General features: G+C 43.0%; 1 protein-coding gene across 6 annotated transcripts in view; it reads left to right on the forward strand.

Moving 5' to 3' along the window:
• Positions 1–24,419, forward strand: part of LOC109898080 (CMP-N-acetylneuraminate-beta-1,4-galactoside alpha-2,3-sialyltransferase) — a 91,598-nt gene extending 67,179 nt beyond the window's left edge. For 2 of the 6 annotated variants that reach the window (XM_020492861.2, XM_031833593.1), the window contains exons 9-11: positions 679–825; positions 8,766–8,912; positions 15,843–17,670. In XM_020492861.2, coding sequence (XP_020348450.1) covers positions 679–825; positions 8,766–8,912; positions 15,843–15,887 — 339 coding nt within the window. In that variant the 3' untranslated portion in view covers positions 15,888–17,670. Of the gene's footprint in view, positions 1–678; positions 826–8,765; positions 8,913–14,115; positions 15,157–15,842; positions 17,671–23,861 lie in introns of those variants that run through there. The other 4 variants (XM_020492859.2, XM_020492860.2, XR_004211213.1 and 1 more) reach the window with 3 other exon arrangements.
• Positions 24,420–25,853: the final 1,434 nt, after the last annotated feature.

The raw sequence follows: 25,853 nt of genomic DNA on the forward strand, positions 1-25,853 counted from the left end.
ACAGCCAAACCACCTCAAAGCCACTTGGCCATATTTTAGTCACTCTTTATTTGGAAATATCAAAGGAAGCACTCTGGTTTATTTGTACAGGTGACGTGTGTTAAAAATTCACTGACCAACTGCTAAGCATCAGCTCTCACTTTGCCAGTTTCTCAGCTGAAGAGAAGAATGAATGACTAATCATGAGGCAGAAGAACATGAGAAGCAGACCTTGGTTCAAATATTAAACTGAAATAATTTCAAATATATCGTCTGTGTTTGATTTTGCTTGGCTGACTTAATGAACCAATAGAATAGTCCCAAAATGTCAAATCTTGCCCATCTGGCATTCCAAGCAGGCTAAAGCAAAAGCTCAAAGTTTTTGAAATGATTTAAATTAGTATTTGAACTCAGCTCTGATGAGAAGAGATGTTGAGGTGCTCTGGGCTGGCTGAGCTCCCTTGTAATTGATGGTCAGGTCTAAAAGCTGGATGACTTGTGCTGTTGGAGATCACCAACAGAGAGACATCACATTCTCATAGCAAGTGGTAAATGTATTACTGATGTCTTAATTTGTTTTTAACATTTTTAATGCTATTATTCAAACTAACCTTTCTTCCACTTTCTCTTTCCCTCTCTCTCTCTCTCCCTCTCTCCCCCTCCCTCTCTCTTTCTCTTTCTCTCACTCTCTCTCACTAGCATAGTACAGATGGGTTCTGGAAGTCTGTGGCCCATCATGTCCCCAGGGAGCCCAGTGAGATGAGGATCCTCAACCCTTACTTCATCCAGGAGGCTGCCTTCAGGTTCATTGGCCTGCCACACAACAAGGGACAGATGGGGAGAGGGGTGAGAGACTGGGAAACTAACTGATCGAAACATAATGCCATCAACCGCAATAATCAGGCCCTGGTTTTATACAGCTAACAACTAGTCATTTACATAAATAGCTTGCAGAATATGTGTTACCAGGATACTCAAGGTAGTTAAATTACATTCTAAGAAATGAAATATTAAGAAAAAAAAACTCAGCTGTTTCACACATAAGCATGCGTTAATGGCTGGGCTGGGCTGCACTGGTTCATGTTCTCTCCTTGTCTGTGTGTCTGCTCCTATCAGGACAGGTCAGCCCTGACACACAGCAGACCAGGTCAGCTCTAACATACTACCCTAACACACTGTAGACACACAGCTGACCCTCCAGGTGCCCGATAGTAGTAGCTTTTAGTAACATCCTTGTAATGTCCACACCTAGTAGACCTGGGATGGAGATGTGGAGGCTAGAGTTGGTTGGCCCTTCTTATCAATCAGTAGCTTTGCCATAGCGTCTAAAGAAGATGCGCTTCCCTGTTGCAACATCCACACCTATATAGGCATGGCTCCGAGCCATGGAGGGAGCAAGGACTGTAGGCCTCGATTCGTCAAAGGCAGGGACTACAAGGCGCCAAAACCGTTCCACTGGGATGCTGGCCCATGTTGACTCCAATGCCTACAACAGTTGTGTCTAATTTGGCTGGATGTCCTTTGGGTGGTGGACCATTCTTGATACACACGGGAAATTGTTGAGCGTGAAAAACTCAGCAGCGTTGCAGTTCTTGACACACTCAAACTGGTGTGCCTGGTACCTACTACCATACCCCGTTCAAAGGCACTTAAATATTTTGTCTTGCCCATTCACCCTCTGAATGGCACACATGCACAATGATGTCTCAATTTTCTCAAGGCTTACACATCCTTCTTTAACCTGTTTCCTTCCCTTCATCTACACTGAAATGGATTTAACATGTGACATCAATAAGCTTTCACCTAGATTCAATTGGTCAGTCTGTCATGGAAAGAGCAGGTGGTCCTAATCTTTTGTACACTCAGTGTATATTTTGGTCTATATGATGGTGTGTATAGACATTGTGTACAGTATGTGAATAGAAAAGGTGTGTACAGCAGTAGTAATATAGGATGAGCCTTGACAAGAATACAGTATATATACATATGAAGTGGTTAAATCAGTATGTAAATGTAACAATTGCTTAATTGGGCTACTGTATGTTTAAGCTTAAACTGTATATTGGACCAGTTAGGTCCGCTACTGGAGCAGTAGGGAGAAATGAAAACCACACGACTGAGTAATTTAGGGAAAGGAGGCCGTCTTGTGTTTTGTAAATAAAAAATACTTACAAAAAATGTATCACCTTGAGTAAATATAGATATTTGTGCAATGAGCTCAATATGAATTAAACACATCAATAGTACAATAAACTTAGATATCGGCCATATATCCTGCCTAGGGTCCACCCAACTCTATCTTAATCTGAGGATCTCTCAGATTTCAATGTTCAAAATTCAATAGCAATACAATAACATGAATGCACAGAAAAACACAAACCAATTCACAAATACTGACTTAAACGACCATGAGATGGAATCAAATGTGAGTGACTGTGCCTATCAATAAACACTGTAAGATGTTTAAGTGTAGCATGTGCAACAATCCCACTGCAATTTATGATGCAATGATGTCTTGCAAGAAACATCCTACCACACCGTAGTATGGAAGTGCAAAATCAGTGATCTCCAAGGAAAATACATATTTGCATGCAAATCTTCTTATGTCCGGTCTATTCAAAAAGTGGTCAGATGAAGCAGATGCCAAACTACAGGACTGTTTTGCTATCAGAGACTGGAACATGTTTCGGGATTCTTCTGATGACATTGAGGAATAAACCACATCAGTCACTGGCTTTATCAATAAGTACATCGAGGATGTCGTCCCCACAGTGACTGTACGTACATACCCCAACCAGAAGCCATGGATTACAGGCAACATTCGCACTGAGCTAAAGGGTAGAGCTGCCGCTTTCAAGGTGCGGGACTCTAACCCGGAAGCTTACAAGAAATCCCGCTATGCCCTACGACAAACCATCAAACAGGCAAAGCGTCAATACAGGGCTAAGATTGAATCATATTACACCGGCTCCAATGCTCATCGGATGTGGCAGGGCTTACAAACTATTACAGACTACAAAGGGAAGCACAGCCGCGAGCTGCCCAGTAACACGAGCCTACCAGACGAGCTAAATCACTTCTATGCTCGCTTCGAGGCAAGCAACACTGAGGCATGCATGAGAGCATCAGCTGTTCCGGACGACTGTGTGATCACGCTCGCCGTAGCCGACGTGAGTGAGACCGTGAAACAGGTTAACATACACAAGGCTGTGGGGCCAGACGGATTACCAGGACATGTGGTCCGGGCATGTGCTGACCAACTGGCAGGTATCTTCACTGACATTTTCAACATGTCCCTGATTGAGTCTGTAATACGTAGTGCCCAAGAACACAAAGGCAACCTGCCTAAATTACTTCAGACCCGTAGCACTCACGTCCGTAGCCATGAAGTGCTTTGAAAGGCTGGTAATGTGTCACGCCCTGACCATAGAAAGCTTTTCATTCTCTATGTTGGTTAGGTCGGGGTGTGACTAGGGTGGGTTATCTCTGTGATTTTTATTTCTATGTTGGCCTGGTATGGTGGAATTCTACGCACGCTGCGCCTTGTCCAATCATTATGACAAACGTGACATAATGGCTCACATCAACACCATTATCCCAGAAACCCTAGACCCACTCCAATTTGCATACCTCCCAAACAGATCCACAGATGATGCCATCTCTGTTGCATTCCACGCTGCCCTTTCCCACCTGGACAAAAGGAACACCTATGTGAGAATGCTATTCATTGACTACAGCTCAGCATTCAATACCATAGTACCCTCAAAGCTCATCACTAAGCTAAGCAACCTGGGACTAAACCTATCCCTCAACGTAACCAAGACTAAGGAGATGATTGTGGACTACAGGAAAAGGAGCACCGAGCACGCCCCCATTCTCATCGATGGGGCTGTAGTGGAGCAGGTTGAGAGCTTCAAGTTCCTTGGTGTCCACATCAACAACAAACTAGAATGATCCAAACACACCAAGACAGTCGTGAAGAGGGCATGACAAAGCCTATTCCCCCTCAGGAATCTAAAATGATTTGGCATGGTTCCTGAGTTCCTCAAAAGGTTCTACAGCTGCACCATCGGTTGCATCATTGCCTGGCACGGCAATATCTTGGCCTCCGACCGCAAGGCATAGTCACTTTAACTATACATTCATGTACATACTACCTCAATTGGCCCAACCAAACAGTGCTCCTGCACATTGGTTAACCGGGCTATCTGCATTGTGTCCCACCACCCGCTAACCCCTCTTTTTACTCTACTGCTACTCTCTCTTCGTCATATATGCATAGTCACTTTAACCATACCTACATGTACATACTACCTCAATAAGCCTGACTAACCAGTGTCTGTATATAGCCTTGCTACTGTTATTTTTATTGTTTTATTTCTTTACTTACTTACACACACACACATACCTTTTTTTTCGCACTATTGGTTAGCGCCTGTAAGTAAGCATTGCACTGACAAATAAACTTTGATTTGATTTGATGTCCTGTGTTCTGGCAGCTCGCCATCCTTGGTGGAACTGATTAAATACTCAAAAAAACTGACCTGTTTTACAAACAGGATCACAGCACATATATATACCATGAGTACCTTTCAAAAACCATTAATTCAGTGCTTAGCTTCATTCTCTTACAGGAAAAAGAAAATAAAACTTAGTCAAAATTCTTTACACTTCAACTACAGCACCAGGCTCATGTGGACTGAACAATAGACTAGCCCGGGCAAATTAAAAGTACTAGTGCTTACACCTAAACGTAATTTCTTATGAAGTAATCTATGACATAAGTGTACGAAAATGGATTAAGATACTAGGTCACATTTGATTTGTTATTTTATAACAGTATGAAAACTAAAATAGTTCACCATGTATGATTACATGATCACTAGTGTTTTCAATTTCAATTTTATTTCAATTGATCGATGGCTGAGCTAGCCTAAATGTTATCGGCTTGTGCGTATGCTTGGTTCAGTATGAACGCGCACAAAATGCTAGCAATAGCTTAGCTAGCCTAATCGCTAGCAGCTCGTTTTCCTTCTGAAAACTCACCAAATCCTGGCGTCAATCCCTTCACAGCACATTTGTATAGATAAGTGCGTGTTAATGTGTTTTATTTGACCTTTATTTAACTAGGCAAGTCAGTTAAGAACACATTATTGTTTTCCAATGACGGCCTAGGAACAGTGGGTTAACTGCCTTGTTCAGGGGCAGAACGACAGATTTTTACCATGTCAGCTCTGGGATTCGATCTTGCAACTGTTCAGTTACTAGTCCAATGCTCTAACCACTGGGCTACCAACCGCCCTGATCCAGTTTGCTCTTTTTAGTTCAGTTTTATACAACTTCTCAAAGATTTGAAACTGTTTTTCTTCCATGGAATGGCGGTATCTTCATGTTCTAGCTCTTTTTTCAGCATGTTGGTGCCGAATGGTGTATAACGTGAGGTTAGGAGAGGGACAAAGAGAATATTGAGTTTTGATTGGCTCAAAATAAACTGCTCGTCATGCAGCTTCTGACAGCTGATTTGTAATAGCTGTCAACTTAAACATAGCAATATAGTATGATATGATTGGTTACTGGAATTTCACTAGTAACGATAAGTATTCAACATTAGTTGACCTGCGTTACATAAACATTATTAAAGTGACCGGTGTTCAATGACTATGTACAGTTGAAGTCAGAAGTTTATATACACCTTGATAAGGAATAACTTCTCAGTTGTTCACAATTCATGACATTTAATCCTAGTAAAAATGCCCTGTCTTAGGTTAGTTAGGGTCACCACTTTATTTTAAGAATCTGAAATGTCAGAATTATAGTGGAGATAATTATTTATTTCAGCTTTAATTTCTTTCATCACATTCCCAGTGGGTCAGAAGTTTACATACACTCAATTATTATTTGGTAACATTGCCTTTAAATGGTTTAACTTGGGTCAAATGTATCGAGTAGCCTTCCACAAGCTTCCCACAATAAGTAGGGTGAATTTTGGCCCATTCCTCCTGACAGAGCTGGTGTAACTGAGTCAGGTTTGTTGGCCTCCTTGCTCGCACACGCTTTTCCAGTTCTGCCCACAAATGTTCTATTGGATTGAGGTAAGGGCTTTGTGATGGCCACTCCAATACCTTGACTTTGTTGTCCTTAAGCCATTTTGCCACAAGTTTGGAAGTATGCTTTTGGAAGATCCATTTGCGACCATGCTTTAACTTCCTGACTGATGTCTTGAGATGTTGCTTCAATATATCCACATAATTTTCCTGCCTCATGATGCCATTTATTTTGTGAAGTGCACCAGTTTCTCGTGCAGCAAAGCACCCCCACAACATGATGCTGCCACCCCCGTGCTTCACGGTTGGGATTGTGTTCTTCAGCTTGCAAGCCTCCCCTTTTTCCTCCAAATATAACGATGGTCATTATGGCCAAACAGTTATATTTTTGTTTTATCAGACCAGAAGACATTTTTCCAAAAAGTATGATCTTTGTTCCCATGTGCAGTTGCAAACCGTAGTCTGGCTTTTTTATGGCGGTTTTGGAGCAGTGGCTTCTTCCTTGCTGAGCGGCCATTCAGGTTATGTCGATATAGGACTTGTTTCACTGTAGATATAGAAACTTTTGTACCTGTTTCCTCCAGCATCTTCACAAGGTCCTTTGCTGTTGTTCTGGGATTGATTTGCACTTTTTGCACCAAAGTACGTTCATCTCTAGGAGACAGAACGCATCTCCTTCCTGAGCGGTATGACGGCTGCGTGGTCCCATGGTGTTTATACTTGCCTACTATTGTTTGTTCAGATTGTTTGTGCAGAGGAACGTGGTACCTTCAGGCGTTTGGTGTTTGGTCTTGTGGAGGTCTATATTTTCTTTTCTGATATTTTGGCATATTTCTTTTGATTTTCCCATGATGTCAAGCAAAAGGCACTGAGTTTTAAGGTATACATCCACAGGTTCACCTCCAATTGACTCAAATTATGTCAATTAGCCTATCAGAAGCTTCTAAAGCCATGACATCATTTTTGGGAATTTTCAAGCTGTTTAAAGGCACAGTCAACTTAGTGTATGTAAACTTCTGACCCACTGGAATTGTGATACAGTGAATTATAAGTGAAATAATCTGGCTGTAAATAATTGTTGGAAACATTTCTTGAGTTATGCACAAAGTACAGTATATGTCCTAACCAACTTGATTAACAAGAAATCTGTGGAGTCGTAGACAAATGAGTTTGAATGACTCCAACCTAAGTGTAGGTAAACTTCCGACTTCAACTGTACATAGGGCATCAGTCTCTAAAGTGCAGGGTAGTGTACCGGGTGGTAGCCGGCTAGTAAAAATGACCAAAGTTCAGGGCAGGTTACTGGGCGGAGGCCGGTTAGTGGTGACTATTTAACACTCTGATAGCCTGGAGATAGAAGCTGATTTTCAGTCTCTTGGTCCCAGCTTTGATGCACCTGAATTGTCTGCCTTCTAGATGGTAGTGGGGTGAACAGTTAGTGTCTCGGCTGGCTGAGGTCTTTGATGATCTAATTGGCCTTCCTGTGACACCAGGTGCTGCAGATGACCTTAAGGGCAGACAGCGTGCCCCGGTGATGCGTTGGGCTGACCGCACCACCCTCTGGAGAGCCCAAAGGTTTCAGAAGGTGCAGTTGCCGTATCAGGCATTGATACAGCCCAACAGGATGCTCTCAATGGTACATCTTTAGAAGTTTGTGAGGGTCTTAGAGGCCAAGCCAAACACCTTCAGTCTCCTGAGCTTGAAGAGGTGCTATTGCACCTTATTCACCACACTTTCTGTATGGATGGACCATTTCAGGTTGTCACTGATGTGCACGCCGAGGAACTTGACGCTTTTCACCCTCTCCACTGCGGCCCTGTGGATGAGGACGTGCTCTCTCTGCTGTCTCCTGAAGTCTGCCAGTGCCCTCCCCTTCTCCCTGTAGCCTGTCTCGTTGTTGTTGGTATCCAGGACTACAACTGTCATCTGCAAACTTGATGCTTGAGCTGGAGACATGCTTGGCCACACAGTCATGGGTGAACAATAGAGTACAGGAGGGGGCTGAGCATGCACCATACACCTTCGATTTTCTTTTTCCCTGAGAGTTCTTTCTTACTGTTCAAGGAATGTTACGGAGAACCCACCTAGCTGTATGGATGGGGACAGCATATCCGGAGAGAGCCATGATTCTGTGAAACAGATGATGTTACTGTCCCTGATGTCTCTCTAGAAGGAGATCCTCGTCCTGAGCTTGTCTACTTTATTGTCCATGGACTAAACCTTAGTGAGTAATATACTTGGAGGCAGTGGATGGTTTGCAAATTAAAGCCCACTCCATATTCCTCTTCTGCTTTGAGGGCGTATTGGAGCAGCCCCTGTGATGAGTGGAACTGTTTTGGGAGGTACGAACAAAGGAGCCAGTTCAGGAAAGTCTAATTTATGGTTGAAATTATGGTGAGTGACCGGGAAATCTAATATCCAAACGTTATTTTTGGCTGTAGGTAATAATGCAAGAAATGTTCTGAGCAAATAATTTAAGAAATAACACACAAAAAAAATTAAATACTGCAAAGTTGGCTAGGAGCTAGGAACTGGACGACCATGTCTGTCGGCGCCATCTTTTCAAATCTTGACTCAGCTGTGACTAAAGTCTTTCAAATAGTTCGATTACTACTGTTTGGTAACCTTTTTACATTTATTCTTTCTTACCCCATGTGCTATTAACCTCCAGTAGTTCAGGTAGTCAACTTTACTCACTGTCTTGTTTCAGGGAACATTTTTCTTCTCTTCTGTGTTTTCCAGAATATTCCGACACTGGGGACTGTTGCCATAACAATGGCCCTCCATAACTGTGATGAGGTAGCCGTGGCTGGATTTGGTTATGACATGAGTACCCCCCACGCTCCCCTACACTACTATGAGAAGATCAGGATGGTGGCCATCAAACAGGTACATGTGACCTGACACTGACAACAGCCATTTGCCCCGTCTACGTATTCTCTGTCGACCCCTTAAAGGGTCACAGTGGGGCCTTGACACACACACACAAACACACACACACGCTTACATACATCATGGAAACATGAAAATAAATATGTAATCTATTTTGTATACAATGCATTCATCTGACCATGAGGTCACACTGACCTACTGTATAGCAGAAGGTTTGTTAAGATTTCTAGCAGTCCTGTTGAAATAATGGAAGCTGAAAGAGGGGCATGTGTAATGTATGTTGTCAGTCTGATAGTTAACTATGGATGATGGTTGTATCATCCTTACCCAGCAACTCACCTCTCAACTACATGTTCACACACACACATGCACACATTCCACACAGCATCAAAGTGAGAAGAACTGATGGCTTAGTTTGGTGCCAAGGTCAAAATAGCTTCGTTAAGAAAAGCTTTTATAAATATCTTGTAAAACAAGAAGGAAATTTACAGACAAAATTTACCTGAATATTTGAACCATAATTGGCACGGTAATTGTAAACTATTTCCAATTAAACCTGAGCTTTCCATGCACTCACTCACCCTGCGTAACAAATGGCACCCTATTCCCTATAGTGCCTATATAGTGTACTACTTTTGACCAGGGTCCATTGGGAATTGGCTGCCATTTAGGACGCAGCCGCAAACTTGTGTGAGCTGAGGTGTTAGTCTCCTAAGTTAGGTTGTGAAAGCCAGAGTTAGGTTAGCCTCGCCGCAAACCAGGCTTCCCTAGTACGGGAAGCCTGGGGAAGTTCATGGCAGAAATCAGCTAAAGATGAGTGTGAATCCAGTGTAAATCACTGACGCCTCACAACACGTCAAACCAATCAAATGCCTTGCTTGGCGGAGCTCGAAAGGTGCCCACCAGTTTAGTGCTGTAGGAGCAAATGTACAAGCGGACAAAATGTTTTTAACAAACAAGCATTGGTGACAAAACATTCTAGAACATTTGCAGCACGCTGGTTTTCACAGCATTTCACTGTTATTCAAGATGAGCTAAAGCTGCAGCAAGAGGGGATAAATGGTCTCAAATGCTGGCCATATAAATGTAATTTGTACATTTCTGGAGTGAAATTTGACTGTGCAGGCTAGCATGAGGGACAAGATGTAGCTAGCTACAATGAGTTTTGTTTTGAGAAAAGTCAGCTAACCTTGTAAGGTATAACTAGCTAGCTACCGTTAGCTACTAGCTAGTTTAATTTCTCTCACGATTATAACAACATTTGAATAAAAACAGCATATTATTGATCTAAAGGTATAGCTGTGACCGAGTATCTAGCTTATACAGGGTGACCTGGGACACCAGGTGGACGCACTTCATTATAAAGTAGAACAGAAAACCAGCAGGCTCCGGACCTCGTAGGGTAAGAGTTCAATTACCCCTGGTCGATCTGCTATGGAGACAACTACTTCCTTTTTGCAAGCACCATTGCTGAATTGAATTAAATGAACCTCATAATATGTTACCTGTAATGCTCATCTCCTGTAGCCTAATTGTTGTCATCTTCTTTTCATACTGCACCTAAATTACAAGGTTTGAATTTCACTAGACAATTTCATATGTCAGCACTTCAAAGGAATGTACAAAATCTGGTATATGGTTTGCCTCATATACATTGTCTACTGGAATCATTTTAAATTGAGAACATATAGCTCAACATGTAAACAATGTGTGAGTTTAGCTGTTCTCTGAGTGCTACAGGCCTGTGGCTGCATTGGCCATGCATGCCATATGATAAACTGCTAAATTTGATTCAGATATACTGAGACAGATTGACGATCAAATAAAACAGATTGGAGCTCTTATAACTAGACAAAAAGGAAATGTTCATTTGTGAATACAACACAGAAACAGACACATTAGAGACAGAACCCCTTCCCCTTTGCATTACAGGATTGTGATATGTTATTAACCAACATTGACACTAGTTCATTTTGAATAATAGTAAAAAAATATATTTACAAGTTTAAAGGTGACAAAACAAACGATATATATAGTGAAGAGAATTGTACCATCTAAACCACTGTGAAATATCCTTTCAATAACCAAAAATATTGTATTTTCAGCTGTTTGAAGCTGGTGTACAATACCGAAAGTAAAAGACTCAAATGTAAAACCTATGAAAAGGAAACATAGAAACTGTGCACATAGAATACCTCTTCTATAACTCATATTTCTATGTGAAGTTGGTCAGGTCGCCCTTAAAAGTTACATATTGCAGCTTTAAACACTTCTCTTCAAAGAATCAACTCTTCATCACTACAAAATGTACAAATAAATTAACTCATATTTAAAGATTAGACATCTAGGTATCAACAACAATAAATAATTGAGTAGTAACAAGTAGGCTATTATTACTAAAGAATCATTTCAGGTGAGAAAAAAACTAATCAATACCAACGGTGGCAAACCTTGCTCCACTGGTCCCTGATCTACTGAGTGAGCAGACTTCTGTTTCAGCCCAGCAATAGCACACTTGATTATCACCTCATTAGGGTTGATAAGTTGAATCCGGTGTGTTATTGCTGGGCTGATGCAGACTTCCAGCAGGGTTGACCTGCTCCAGTTGTAATAGGTTGATACATTGTGAGTAATATAACGTATACAATGTGTATAACGTGCTAATATAGGTACTGTGGGCCTACACATGTAACTCATGGCATATAGGTAGCCTATCTACAGTATGTTAGCAAATGTTGTACACAAAAAATAATGCTGGTATACACAGTTGCTTTATGAGAAGGTTTTGGCCCCAAGTGAGAGCAGGTCCGCTGGAGCCATGGCCCAGTGAGACACGGGTGCCGGCCTGCATAGATGGAAACAGAAAAGTCTGAGCCTTTTGGGTAAAACACTGGGGTAAATCCTGTATGGAAATCTGTCTCTTGGGACATTCATTGGTACCCCTCTCTTCATCTGTGAACACAGGTTTTCATTGATGTACATACCTGAAGACAGAAAACAAAAAAACAGGCTTCATTATACTCAAATTAGACAGCACTGAATATTATGTGGCTATTATCTCTCTGTCTTTCCCTCTAGGGACTGGAACATGAGAATCTTTTCATAATGTCCTCCCTGAAAGTTACCTAGCCTATCCAGTAGCCTACACTCTCCCTTTACTGACAGCTGGAGTTGGAATTCCATCATCTTCCTAATCAAATAAAATGTTATTGGTCATGTACATATATTTTGCCGATGTTATCGTGGGTGTAGCAAAATGCTTATGGCCTCCTGGGACAGCTCCTTTTCTGCCATTCCGAATAAAACCCAACTTTGAGAAATTATCAGCAGACCGAGCTTACCTCAATTACGAGATGGCTAAAGGTTGCAGACCATGTTTTTCTCCATTGGGAGGACAAAGAGTTGTAGACCATTGCTGAATCTTTTAACCATACCGCGTGGTTAAACTCTTAGACTATCGATACCGACAGAATAAGAACAAGTCTTTGATATTAATTACTAGTCTGCAGCTAGGAATTCGGTATCATTGAACGCGAAGAACAACAACCGCCGAAACATCCATTCTATACAATCCCCTCCAACCACAACCGTGAGAGAGAGGGAGAGAGACGGAAAATTCTACAAAATAAATTAACTTTTCACCATCGCTCAAGACGACACACTGAGCATAAATATATATATATATATTGATTGCAATTGTTCCCGAATGAGTGAGTGTTCATGTGCAAAGGATTAGCATTTCAATTGTTATAATTATAACTTTGTAGTGACTTCTTAGTCGACCCCCACTTCCCCCTTTGTCTAACAAGCCGCCATGCCGGTTTAGCCCACTAGGGCACATTCTCCTATCATTACATTTACCTTGTTTGTTTGTTTATGCATTTCTGTGAATTACTTAGTTAGTAATAAATAAATTATTTAAGACAATTGATGTATGGATGACTCATAGTGAAGACTGGGTTCGTGCAGATAACCAACCATTTACGACGTTTGGAATGAGACTAACGTGAGGTCAAGTAAATAATTCATTAATTCGAAGACTAATTGATCAGATCAAATATCTGAAAAGTTATTTTAGGAAATGATAACTTTGTAATCTGAATATTTGTCTTTGGTGCCCCGACTTCCTAGTTAATTAGTTATGTGATTAATCAGTTGATCGCGTAGTAACTAATTACAGAGAATCTTTGATAAAAACTATCAGTCTTCAGTTAATGATAGGAAAGACACGACAATATGAAGTGGGTAAAACAGTATGTAAACATTATTATAGTGACCAGTGCTCAATGACTACATTATTCACATAAGGCAGCAGTCTCTAAGGTGCAGGGTTAAATACCGGGTGGTAGCCAGCTAGTAAAAATTACCAACGTTCAGGGAGCTACTGGGCGCAGGCCAGCTAGTGGTCTCTAGCTGACTCGGGCCACAGCCTGTAGATGTTCTGGAGGGCAGGCAGTGTGCCCCCAGTGATGCGTTGGGCTGACCGCACCACCCTCTGGAGAGCCCTGCTGTTGCGGATGGTGCAGTTGCCGTACCAAGCGTTGATACAGTCCGACAGGATGCATTCAGTGGTGCATCTGTAGAAGGGGCCAAGCCATATGTCTTCAGCCTCCTGAGATTAAAGAGTGAGGTTGAACAGGGATGGACCATTTCAGGTTGTCAGTGATGTACACGGCGAGGAACTTGAAGCTTTTAACTCTCTCTATTGCGGCCCCGTCAATGTGGATGGGAGCGTGCTCCCTCTGCTGCCTCCTGAATTCCACGGTCAGCTCCTTCATTTTGTTGACATTGAGAGAGAGATTATTTTCCTGGTACCACTCCACTAGGGCCCTCACCTCCTCTCTGTAGGCGGTGTCGTCGTTGTTGGTAATCAGGACTACCATTGATGTGTCGTCTGCAAACTTGATGATTGAGTTGGAAGCGTGCATGGCCACGCAGTCATGGATGAACAGGGAGTACAGGACAGGGCTGATCACGCACCTTTGTGGGGTCCCCGTGTTGAGGATCAACGTAGTGGAGATGTTGTTGCCTGCCTTCCCCACCTGGGGTCGGCCTGTCAGGAAGTCCAGGACCCAGTGGCACAGGGTGGGTCGAGACCCAGGGTCCTGAGCTTCGTGATCAGCTTGGAGGGCACTATGGTGTTGAAGGCTGAGCTGTAGTCAATTAACACCAATCTTACATATATATTTCTCTTTTCCAGATGTGATAGGGCAGTGCCATGGCGATTGCGTCATCTGTGGATCTGTTGGTGTGGTATGCAAATTGTTGTGGGTCTAGTGTGTCCGGTAAGGTGGAGGTGATATGATCTTTAACTACCCTCTCAAAGCACTTCATGATGACAGATGTGAGTACTACCTGGCGATAGTCATTTACTTCAGTTACCTTCACTTTCTTGAGTACAGGAACAATGGTGGACATCTTGAAGCAATTGGGGACAACAGACTGATAGGGAGAGCTTCAATATGTCTTTATACACTCTGCACATGCTCTGAGGACACGGCTATGGATGCCGTCTGGGCTGGCAGCCTTGCGAGGGTTAACACACTTAAATGTCTTACTCATGTCAGCCACGTAGAACGAGAGCTCACATTCCTCATGACCGGTGTTGGCCCGTGCCGGGGACACTTTGTTGTCCTTGAAGCGGGTGAAGAAGATGTTTCGCTTGTCCGGGAGCAAGGAGTCGGTGTCAGCGACGTGGCTGGTTTTCCATTTATAATCAGTGATTGTCTGGACTCCCTGCCATATATATCTCGTGTCTGAGCCATTGAATTGTGACTGTTCTATTGCCTTACGGAGGGCATAGCTGGACTGTTTGTACTCGTCCATGTTCCCAGTCACCTTGCCGTGGTTAATTGCAGTGGTTTACACTTTTAGTTTTGTCCGAATGCTGCCATTAATTTATTTTATTTTATTTGGATAAGTTTTATTCGTCACAGTGGGAACAACATCCTCTATGCACTTCCTCTATGAATACCGGCTGCCTGTGAGTTTTATTATACATTTTAAGATTCTTCTATTGTTTTTTAAAACAATCCATGATTGTGCACCCCAGTACTTGTCAGACATGCTTTTAAGTTATGTAACCAGTAGGTCCCTCAGGTCCTCTGTCACTGGCCTTTTAACTATCCCAAAGCCTAGGACCAAGAGGCATGGAGAGGCAGCCTTTAGTTATTATGCTTCTGGAATAGCCTGCTAGAGAACCTGAGGGAGACTGAAACTCTGGACATATGTGGACCATGGACACATCTTTTTAGCTTTTCTTTTCCTTAGCTTTTCCTTTTCCTTCCTTTTTAGTTGTTCGGTTTGTGTCATTGTGTTACGCCTGCTCCCACTCCTCCTCTCTTGTGCCAGGCTTTCTATCATTACGCGCACCTGTCACCATCATTACACACATCAGCACTCATCTGAAACACCTGGACACACCTGGACACCTGGCCCCTCTATATCTGTCTGTTCCCCTGTGTCAGCATTATTGTTATTTTGTTTTCCCCTGCCCAGACTCTGTCCGTATTCTATTCCTGTCCATGTTTCATTAAATGTCCTCTCCCTGTACTTGCTTCTCATCTCCAGCGTCTGTCCTTACAGAATGCTGACACCAATATTTGAAGCATCAGGGAGGTTTTTGTTTTCTGTTTTGTTGGTGATGTCGGGCCCGGGTGCCACTGCTGTAGGAACCAGGGGTGCCTCTGCCTCAGCTGGCTCGTCGGGCTTCCACACCTTAGCTGGTTCGAGAGGTTTCCTTGCCTCGGTTGGCAAAAAAACATAAAACTTGATTTGATCTGATAAACTCAGTCACTGAGTCAGTGTATACGTCAATGTTATTCTCAAAGGCAACTCAGAACATATCAACATACAATCTTGAAGCATATATTCTGATTAGTCAGACCAACGTTGAACAGTCCTTAACATGGATACTTCATGTTTAAGTTTCTGCCTATAGGAAGGGAGGAGCAGAATGGAGGCATGATCTGATTTGCTGAAGGAAGGGCGCTGGGGAGGGCTTTTTAGCCGTCCCGGAAAAGGGGAGTAACACTTGTCAATAATTCCATGGCTGTTTTCTACAAATGCTTTTGGGGACTGTCTTTTTAATTTACAATGATTACATCAAGGTAGCTAGTGAAAACAAAGTTAGCTAGCTGATTACATTTAATTAACTTAGCTAAACAGTGTGTAAAGTTAGCTAGCTAGCAGCTCAGTTGAGTTAGCCTACAAAGTAGCCTACTACTATTACTGTTTTAACATTTTTCAAAATGTATTTACTTACTTAAATAGGTTCTCCCACTGCCTCTGTTTTTTTTGTGTCCTTACCCTAGCAACCTGGTCCCTAACTCAGAGGTGTGAAGTGGTCTCTGCCACTGTACAATGGGGTCAAGCTGAGGCAGGGGATGGTAGCCTACCTAAGCAGTAAACCGACAAAGGTTAACTGCCTTGCTCAAGGGCAGAACAACACATTTTTACCATGTTGGCTCGGGGACTCGATCAAGCAACCTTTCGGGTACCTAGCCAATGCTCCTACCCGCCAGGTTACCTACCGCCCATTTATAGAAGACTCTAAAGATCATTATCTTATCCTAGGTTCCAGTGATTAATTCCTGAAGTGCGTAATTTATACCTGCAGCCTTTATGTACAAAACCCTCTAACCTGTATCATTAAATCCTCAGACATTAACCATTCAAACCTTCTCCCTATCTCTGATACTGAAGAGACAAACTTTGTAGCCTTTTACTGCTGGGGTGCAGAGAGACAACAGGTCAGAAATATTTTGCACCACCTCAACAAAACTCACCACTGGATCCTTCCTACGAGGACAAGCCTCCAGCGTGGACTGTGCAACCATGTGTTAGTGTGTCACTGACCATGTAAGTGGACTTTAGGGTTCATGTGTATATTCTGCCTCTCTATATAATAGTCCCTTGGGACTGTGTAACTACTGTGTAATTACTGTGTGCTTATTCATTTGAGGGTTAAATGTTACTATCTCAGGCCTGTGTACTAGCCACACTAGTCCTGCTTATCTGGCCCTTATGGCATAGTTCAGGGGTACATACTTTTTTCATGTTCAGGCTATGAGGTAAAATCTTTCCCCATTACACTCCATGAGCCAAGATGGCTGCCAGCCTATTGTGTCTCACACTCACCCAAGATGGCCGGCCTATAACATCATCACGTCCTGGCCTCTCCCGAAATGCCTGCCCCCATGACCTTGTTATTGTCTACACGTTAACATCCTTGCATGCTAATGCTATCTATTAGCCTTGCGCGCTAACTGTATAGCTTTTACGTTGTCTGCCATGTCCAAGAGCCTGTGGTCTATCAGCCTAGCATGCTATCCTGCCTCTGTATATACTGTCCCGTACTACTAGCCTGTTATTGCCTAACCTAGTGTGCTACATGTATACTGTCACATTGTGTGCTACATTATCTGGGTCCTACTAGCCTCTCTGTGTAGCCATTATTGCTAACGTACTTATACTTCTCATGCTACTACTATTCCTTTGTACATCCTGTAGCATGTTCTGTTCATTGTGTGCTATTAGCCAATATATTGCTTGCCCCACTTTACAATGATGCAGTTCTTAGCACTGCTATTACTACGGTAGCATTACAATTACATTGTTATTACTTCCTATGCAGCTATAACAGTTGTACATTGTCTGATTCCTAGACAACCACTATCCCTTTCACCATCAGTCCAATTCCTATCGCTGTGTGTGTGCCTGTCTGTCTTGAATGTGGAATAAAGCGTGTTCTGTACATCTGTCTCCTACTTGTCATTATCTGCCTTCTACCAGAGGACAGTTGTACCAACATGTTAAAGCAGAACCTCTATTGGAGTACACCGCCAGTTAGTGCTACTCTTTTTCACTTTAGAATCCCTCAGTGCAGAAGGGTTCCAAAAAGGGTTCCAAAAGGCAACTTTGGCGGTCCCCATAGGAGAACCCTTTTGTGGAAAGGGTCCTACCTGAAACCAAAAATGGTTATTTAAATGGTTCTCCTATGGGGACAGCAGAAGTACACTTAAGTTCTAGATAGTACCTTTATTTCTAAGTGTGTTGACAGGGTTAGGTTGTGAAAGGGTTAGTTTGTAAAGGGTTAGGTTCTGAAAGAGTTAGGTTGTGAAAGGGTAAAGTTGTGAAAGGGTCACCTTATGAAAGAGTTAGGTTGATCTGAAAGAGACAAAAAGACAATGTTGCGGGGGATCCCTTTGATGATGAGTCATACAGGTCACTGACTGTGTTGCTGTGGTATCGGCTGTTCTCTGAACCCTTAGTTACTGGAACATACCAGTAACATCCACCCATCCATCTGCCCACTCAAAGTCCAAAGCTATGAACCTTACAGCCAGCCGGTGATTATGTGTTAGCATTCCCTGCTAAGCGTGTGTCCCTGTCTCCCCTGCCCACCAACATCCTGTCTGTTTAGCTTTGATAGTTTACTTCTCCCCAGTGGAAGTTTACACAAACCTTTCTGTCATTATTTAATACCCAAGAGTCTCGTGGTTACTCTCTTATATTCATCATTTTACTTCCCAATTCCCACCACCACATGAGAGGCGAGATGTTGAGTAGGATATGAAGTAGGATGTGTAAAGAAAGTCAAGTGCATAGGAGCCTGTGGGTGCTGAGTTCTAAAGAGGAGACACTACCACAAGCACCACAGTGTGTGTGTCCCAAATGGCACCCTATTCCCTTAATAGTGCACAACTTTAGACCATAGCCCTAAAAAAAGTAGTGCACTATAGGGAATAGGGACACAGACAGACACTAAGGACACAGACAAACACAAGTCCCTGTGTCTACAGGGGCCATCTGATCTGCTGGTTAAGTACACAGCACTCTGCCTGGTCATAAATCACTCTTTACTGAGGGATGTCAGAGCCCAGAGTGGCTGCTCTGGTCCCTCCATGGCTGACATGCAATCACCTTTAGAACACAAACACACACACAACTCTGCTACGCCTTTGGACAATCCATCAAACAGGCAAATCATCAATTCAGGACTAAGATCGAATCCTTCTACACCGGCTCTGATGCTCGTCGGATATAGCAGGGCTTGCAAACTATCACAGGGAAACCCATCTGAGAGCTGCCCAGTGATGGGAGGCTACCAGATGAGTTAAATGCCTTCTATGCTCGCTTCGAGGCAAACAACACTGAAGCATGTGTGAGAGCCCCAGCTGTTCAGGACAATTGTATGATCATGCTCCCCGTAACCGTTGTGAGTGAGACCTTTAAACAGGTTAACATTCACAAGGCCACAGGGCCAGATGGATTACCATGACACGTACTCGGAGTATGCGCTGACCAGTTTTTTTTGTATATATAGTGTATGTGAACATCCCTTTGAATTAGTAGTTTCGGCTATTTCAGCCACACTTGTTGCTGACAAGTCTATAAAACCAAGCACACGGCCATGCAACCACCATAGACAAACATTTGCAGTAGAATGGCATTACTGAATAGCTCAGTAAATTTTTCAAAATGGCACCGTTATAGGATGCCACCTTTCCAACAAGTCAGTTCGTCAAATGTCTGCCTTGCTCGAGCTGCCCCAGTCAACTGTAACTGCTGTTCTTGTGAAGTGGAAATGTCTCGGAGCAACAACGGCTCAGCTGTGAAGTGGTAGTCCATATAAGATCACAGAACAGGACCGCAGAGTGCTGAAGCATGTAGTGCTTAAAACTTGTCTGTCCTCGGTTGCAACACTCACTACCAAGTTCCAAACTTCTTCTGGAAGCAAAGTCAACACAATAACTGTTCATCGGGAGCTGAATAAAATGGGTTTCCATGGCCGAGCAGCCGCACACAAGCCTAAGATCACCATGTGCAATGCCAAGCATCAGCTTGAGTGGCTATAAAGCTAGCTGCCAATTGGACTCTGGAGTTGTGGAAACGCGTTCTCTGGAGTGATTAATCACGCTCTACCATCTGGCAGTCGGACGGACGAATCTGGGTTTGGTGGAGAGAAATCTTAACGCTACAGCATACAATGACATTCTAGACGATTATGTGCTTCCAACTTTGTGGCAACAGTTTGGGGAAGGCCCTTTCCTGTTTCAGCAGGACAATGCCCCTGTGCACAAAAAAAGGTCCATACAGAAATGGTTTGTCGAGATCGTAGTGGAAGAACTTGACTGGCTTGCACAAAGCCCTGACCTCAACCCCATCGAACACCTTTGGAATTAATTGGAATGCCAACTGCGAGCTAGGCCTCATCACCCCAACATCAGTGCCCGACCTCACTAATGCTCTTGTGGCTGAATGGAAGTGAGTCCCTGCAGCAATATTCCAACATCTAGTGGAAAGTCTTCCCAAAAGAGTGGAGGCTGTTATAACTGCAAAGGGGGGGTACCAGCTCCATATTAACGCCCATGACTTTGGAATGAGATGTTCTACGGGCAGTTGTCCACATACTTTTGGTCATGTAGTTTACCTACATTTTTTAAGCAAATCACCATAGTCCCTGTGCCTTTAGAATGCCATGGTAACCTGTCTAAATGACTATTGCCCCATAGCATTCACTTCTGTAGCCATGAAATGCTTTATAAGGCTAGTCATGGCTCACATCAACATCATCATCCCAGAAACCCTGGAACCACTGAAATTCGCATACCGCCCCAACAGATCAACAGATGACGTAATCTCTATTGCACTCCACATTGCCCATTCCCACCTGGACAAAATCAACACATACGTGAGAATGCTGTTCATTGATTACAGCTCAGCATTCAACAACATAGTGCCCTCCAAGCTCATCGCTAAGCTAAGGAATCTGGGACTGAACATCTCATTCTGCAACTGTATCCTGGACTTCCCTAGTTGGTGAGGGGGGCCCTTCAGGGGTGCGTGCTGATTCCCCTCGTGTAGTCCCTGTTCACCCAAACTGCGTGGCCGTGCATTACTCCAACACCGCCATTAAGCTTGCCGACAACACGACGGTGATAGGCCTGATCACTAAGGCTAATGAGCCTATCGCAAGGAGGTCAGAAACCTGGCAGACCACTCCCTCAATATGGGCAAGACAAATAAGCTTTTCGTGGACTACAAGAAATGGAGGGCTGAACACACCCCCATTCACATCGAAGGGGCTGGAGTGGAGTGTCCACATCACTAAGGACCTATCATCATCCAAACACACCAACACAGTCATGATGAGGGCACGACAATGCCAGGACCTCTATACCAGGCAGTGTCAGAGCAAGGCCCTAAAAATTGTCAAAGACTCCAGCCACCCAAGTCATAGACTGTTCTCTCTGCTACCGCATGGCAAGCGATACCGGAGCACCAAGTCTGGGACCAAAAGGTACCTGAACAGCTTCTAACCCCAAGCCATAAGACTGATGGTTACCTGGACTATTTACATTGATCCCCTTTATTATTGTATTATTTATCTTACTCTTTATCTTAATTGTTTTGCACTTGTTTTGCACTGACACCCCTGCACTGGCTCTATGCACACTCACTAGACTCTATCCACACATTCCCACTACACTAACACTCCACACACACACACACACTACATACTCTCACACACACTTGCATATTGATGCCACACATAGACCCACTTTCACCATCTTCACATACGCTGCTGCTAGTCTGTTTATTATATATCCTGATTGCCTAGTCACTTTTACCCCTACCTACATGTACATTACCGTTCAAATGTTTGGGGTCACTTTGAAATGCCCTTGTTTTTGAAAGAAAAGCCCATTTTTGGTCCTTTAAAATAATATCAAATTGATCAGAAATACAGTGTAGACATTGTTAATGTTGTAAATGACTATTGTAGCTGGAAACCGCTGATTATTTTTTATGGAATATCTACATAGGCGGACAGAGGCCCATTATCAGCAACCATCACTCCTGTGTTCCAATGGCATATTGTGTTAGCTAATCCAAGTTTATAATTTTAAAAGGCTAATTGATCGTTACAAAACCCTTTTTCAATTATGTTAGCACAGCTGAAAACTATTGTACTGATTAAAGAAGCAATAAAACTGGCCTTCTTTAGACTAGTTAAGTGTCTGAAGCATCAGTATTTGTAGGTTCGATTACAGGCTCAAAATGGCCAAAAACAAATAACTTTCTGAAACTGATCAGTCTATTCTTGTTCCGAGAAATGAATGCTAGTCCAATGCGTGAAATTGCCAAGAAACGGAAGATCTCGTACAACGCTGTGTACTACTCCCTTCACAGAACAGTGCAAACTGACTCTAACCAGAATAGAAAGAGGAGTGGGAGGCCCCGGTGCACAACTGAGCAAGAGGACAAGTACATTAGAGTGTCTAGTTTGAGAAACAGGCTCCTCACAAGTCCTCAACTGGCAGCTTCATTAAATAGTCTGTGTTCTTTTGCCCATCTTAATATTATATTATATTTTCATTGGCCAGTCTGAGATATGGCTTTTTCTTTGCAACTCAGCATTGTACAAGATCTTCAGTTTCTTGGAAATATCTCGCTATTACCTCAATTAACTACCTAGTACCCCTGCCCCTTGACTCGATACTGGTACTCCTTGTATATTACCTCGTTATTGTTTTAATTGTGTTACTATTTCTTTTTTATGTAGCAAATATTTTTATTTTTGTATTCTGCATTTCCATGTCAAGTTTACACCAGTTAAATTTGGTGCATGTAACCAATACAATTAGATTGGTTTTGAACCAGATGTCAGTGTGCACTCTCCTTGTGTCAACTTGTGTTTTAGTTTGCAGTGGCACAAACCCATCGCAGCACCACTCCCACCCCCCTGCCATGTATAATTGAGAGCTGTGGTAGTACATTATTCTCTCTGTGGGTGACCCAGGGCCCGTGTGAAGCTGTCATTCCAAGATGAACGCTGGGCCTCACACTCAAAGTCCTTTGGGTCTGTGCCTGTAGAACCGCTCGGTCCAACAGGCTATCCTGCCTCTGAATGGAGCAAACAAACACAGCTATGTACTGAACAGCTAAGACTGTTCAAACACTTATCATATACTCTTTCTAATGATACCTAAAGGATTCACTGCATTATTAGAAAAAAAGGTAATATCTTGAACCGAAAGGGATTCTTAGTCTGTCCTCATATAATAACCCTTTGAATAACACTTTTTGGTTCCCAGTAGATCTCTTTTGTTTCCAGGTAGAACCCTTTTAGGTTCCATGTAAAACCCTTTCTACAGAGAGTTCTACATGGAACCCAAAAGGGTTGTACCTGGAACCCAAAAGGGTTCTACCTGGAATCAAAAAGGGTGATATTTTAGACCAGACACACGATACAGAGGCAAGTATGGGATAGGTTGTTCCTGTAAAGGATGTGGTCGTGGTTAGTAAAAGGTTTTGAACATGCCTGCAATGACACTAGTTTTCCCATCATCATTTACCGTCATGTACCGGCATCTCCATCAGATCTTTCACTATGGACATGGCTGTTTTGAGCTGTGAATGGTTTTCGCATTTAGCTCGTGGAGCCATAATAATAAATCACTTCTCTTTCTCTCTTATCTTTTGCATCCAACAGCCCACGGTAAAAAAAAAATGGTTTAGCCACAACGTTTAGTGAACCACATTGTACAGTCATGTGGTGTTGTCTCTCTCTCATCCGCTGTATTTAAGGTGTAGCTCCGTAAGTGTAGAAAGCTCCTTTTAAAAAGACACAATAGTGTCCCTGTCAACCTCAATGGTCTGTTTACTTTCGGTCTTCTATTGTACCTCTCGCCTTTGCCTCCACTGAGAAAATCTCTGTGATCAAAAGTTGAAAGTAAAGTAATAGTATGTGGACGCAACAGCTTTGTCATCCTCCCTGCCTCCATTTTCAAAGAATGTTACTTTTTTACCTCCATCCCCTGTAAAGTACCTAATTGTTTCCTCTGCATCTCCTGTCCTCTACCCCCCTGTCCTTTCTGTCTCTCCATCCTCCCTCTCTCCCCACCTATCCTCTCCTCCCTCCCTGTCTCCTGTTCGCAGTCCTGGACTCATAACATTTCTAGAGAGAAGGAGTTCCTGATTAAGCTGGTGAAGGCCGGGGTTATACAGGACTTGACCCATGGGATCTGTGGCTCGGGGTGCTGATGACAACATCCAGCCAATCCCAGATCGCAGAGAGATATGGAGGTGAAACACAGGGGCAGCATTGTGACGTCCTGCTCTGTTCCCCTCAACCTAACCTTCACCACTGGCTGAGGCATACTGTTGTCAGGACAGAAGGCTGGTGAAGGGTTCTGAAGCGTTCCTATCTCTGACAGAAGATAACTGTGGTAGATGGCATCTTCACTGGACTTCATTGGAGAGATACACAACACTCTAGAATACTCTAGAACAAAGGGAACTTGAACTCTGTTGAACACGGAGTTATACTGTTCTATTTTATGATTTGCTGCAGTGTGACAATAGTTTGAAGTTTTATTAGTCATATGTATGGGATAAACATGGTATACACCGTCCAACTAAATGCCTACTTGCAAGTTCTTTCTCGACAATGCAACAACAGTAAGAAATAATAAATGATAAGAATATGAACATAAAGTAAATGGCTCAGTTGAATATAATATATTTTTTGTATAAGTATAATACAGGAAGGCACAATTTATAGTCCAGTATTTATCTGTGGGTTTTGGGCAAGAGGGGATTTGGGGGCAAGTGTTTAAATTGTGCAGTATTTAGCAATCGCAATATGTCTGGAAGCAGCATTTGCTGTGTGCGTGTGTGTGTGTGCATGTGTGTGTGTGTGCCTGTGTGTGCGCACGCTAAGGTGTGCTAAGGTGCCGAGAATCAGAGAAGGTGGTCAGTCAAGTTCAAATGTTCAGTAGTCTGATGGCTGGTAGATACAAATTGTCACTGAGCCTGTTGGTATCAGACCTCATGCTCCGATACCGTCTGCCTGACGGTAAGCGAGTAAACAATTTGTGTGCGGGGTCCTTGATGATGCTTGGAGCTTTCCTCAGGCACCGTTTCGAGTAGATGTCCTAGATGGGTCGGAGCACGGTCCCAGTGATGTGGTGGGCCGTCTTCACCACTCGCTGGAGGGCCTTGTGGCCGTGAATGGAGCGATTCCTGTACTAGGCCGTATTGCAACCGGTCAGGGCACTCTCGATGGTGCATCGGTAGTATTTGGAGAGGACCCGGGGTGACATGCCAAATTTCTTCAGTCGCCTTAGGAATTACAGACGCTGACAAGAGTGGGGGTGTTGTTGGTCCATGACAAGTGATGTGGACACCGAGGAACTTAAAACTGCTGACTCAATACAGCATTATGAAAAGATGGACCGAGAATATCTTTGGAGGAGGAAGAAGTGCATACCTCTGCTCATACAGTATACTTGAATATATTCAGTCACTACATACACATCACAGAAACTGCTGTTACTGTTCTTAAACTGTTATTTATTTTCATATCTCGTAATGGCTGCGGTGCCCTCTTTATCTGGGCTTCGTCATTATAGGATGGTTGACGCCAGGATAGCAAATAATGAGCATACGTATTCTGTTCTACTGTATCTGGAAGCAGAGATGCTCATGACTTTTAGAAGCCCTCCACAACTTCCTTCCTTCCCACCTTTTACCATTTATTGCAATTATTTATCTTTAGAGATTCATTTGTTCTACTCTGTCTTTTGTTTTTCAAAGCAAAGAAGATGAGTGAACAATCAATCCCCTCACTGGATAGACATATATTATTTGTAAGAGCCTATATTTTATTTTTACTGTTCTCTGTGAGAAACACTGGGCTTTGTGTGATCTTATGTCCATCAGTGTGGTTCCCAAACACTGAACTGTCCTGGATCACGTTTCACACTGTTACCCATGGTCTTAATGCTGTTATCTTTGCCTGAGTTCCAAATGACACCCAATTACAGGGCTCTCCAACTCTGTTCCTGGGGAGCTACCATCCTGTAAGTTTTCGCTCTAACACTAATCTAGTACACCTGATTCTAATAATTAGCTGGCTGATAAACTGAA

The sequence above is a fragment of the Oncorhynchus kisutch genome, linkage group LG10, assembly GCF_002021735.2.
Source record: "Oncorhynchus kisutch isolate 150728-3 linkage group LG10, Okis_V2, whole genome shotgun sequence".
NCBI classification, from domain to species: domain Eukaryota; kingdom Metazoa; phylum Chordata; class Actinopteri; order Salmoniformes; family Salmonidae; genus Oncorhynchus; species Oncorhynchus kisutch.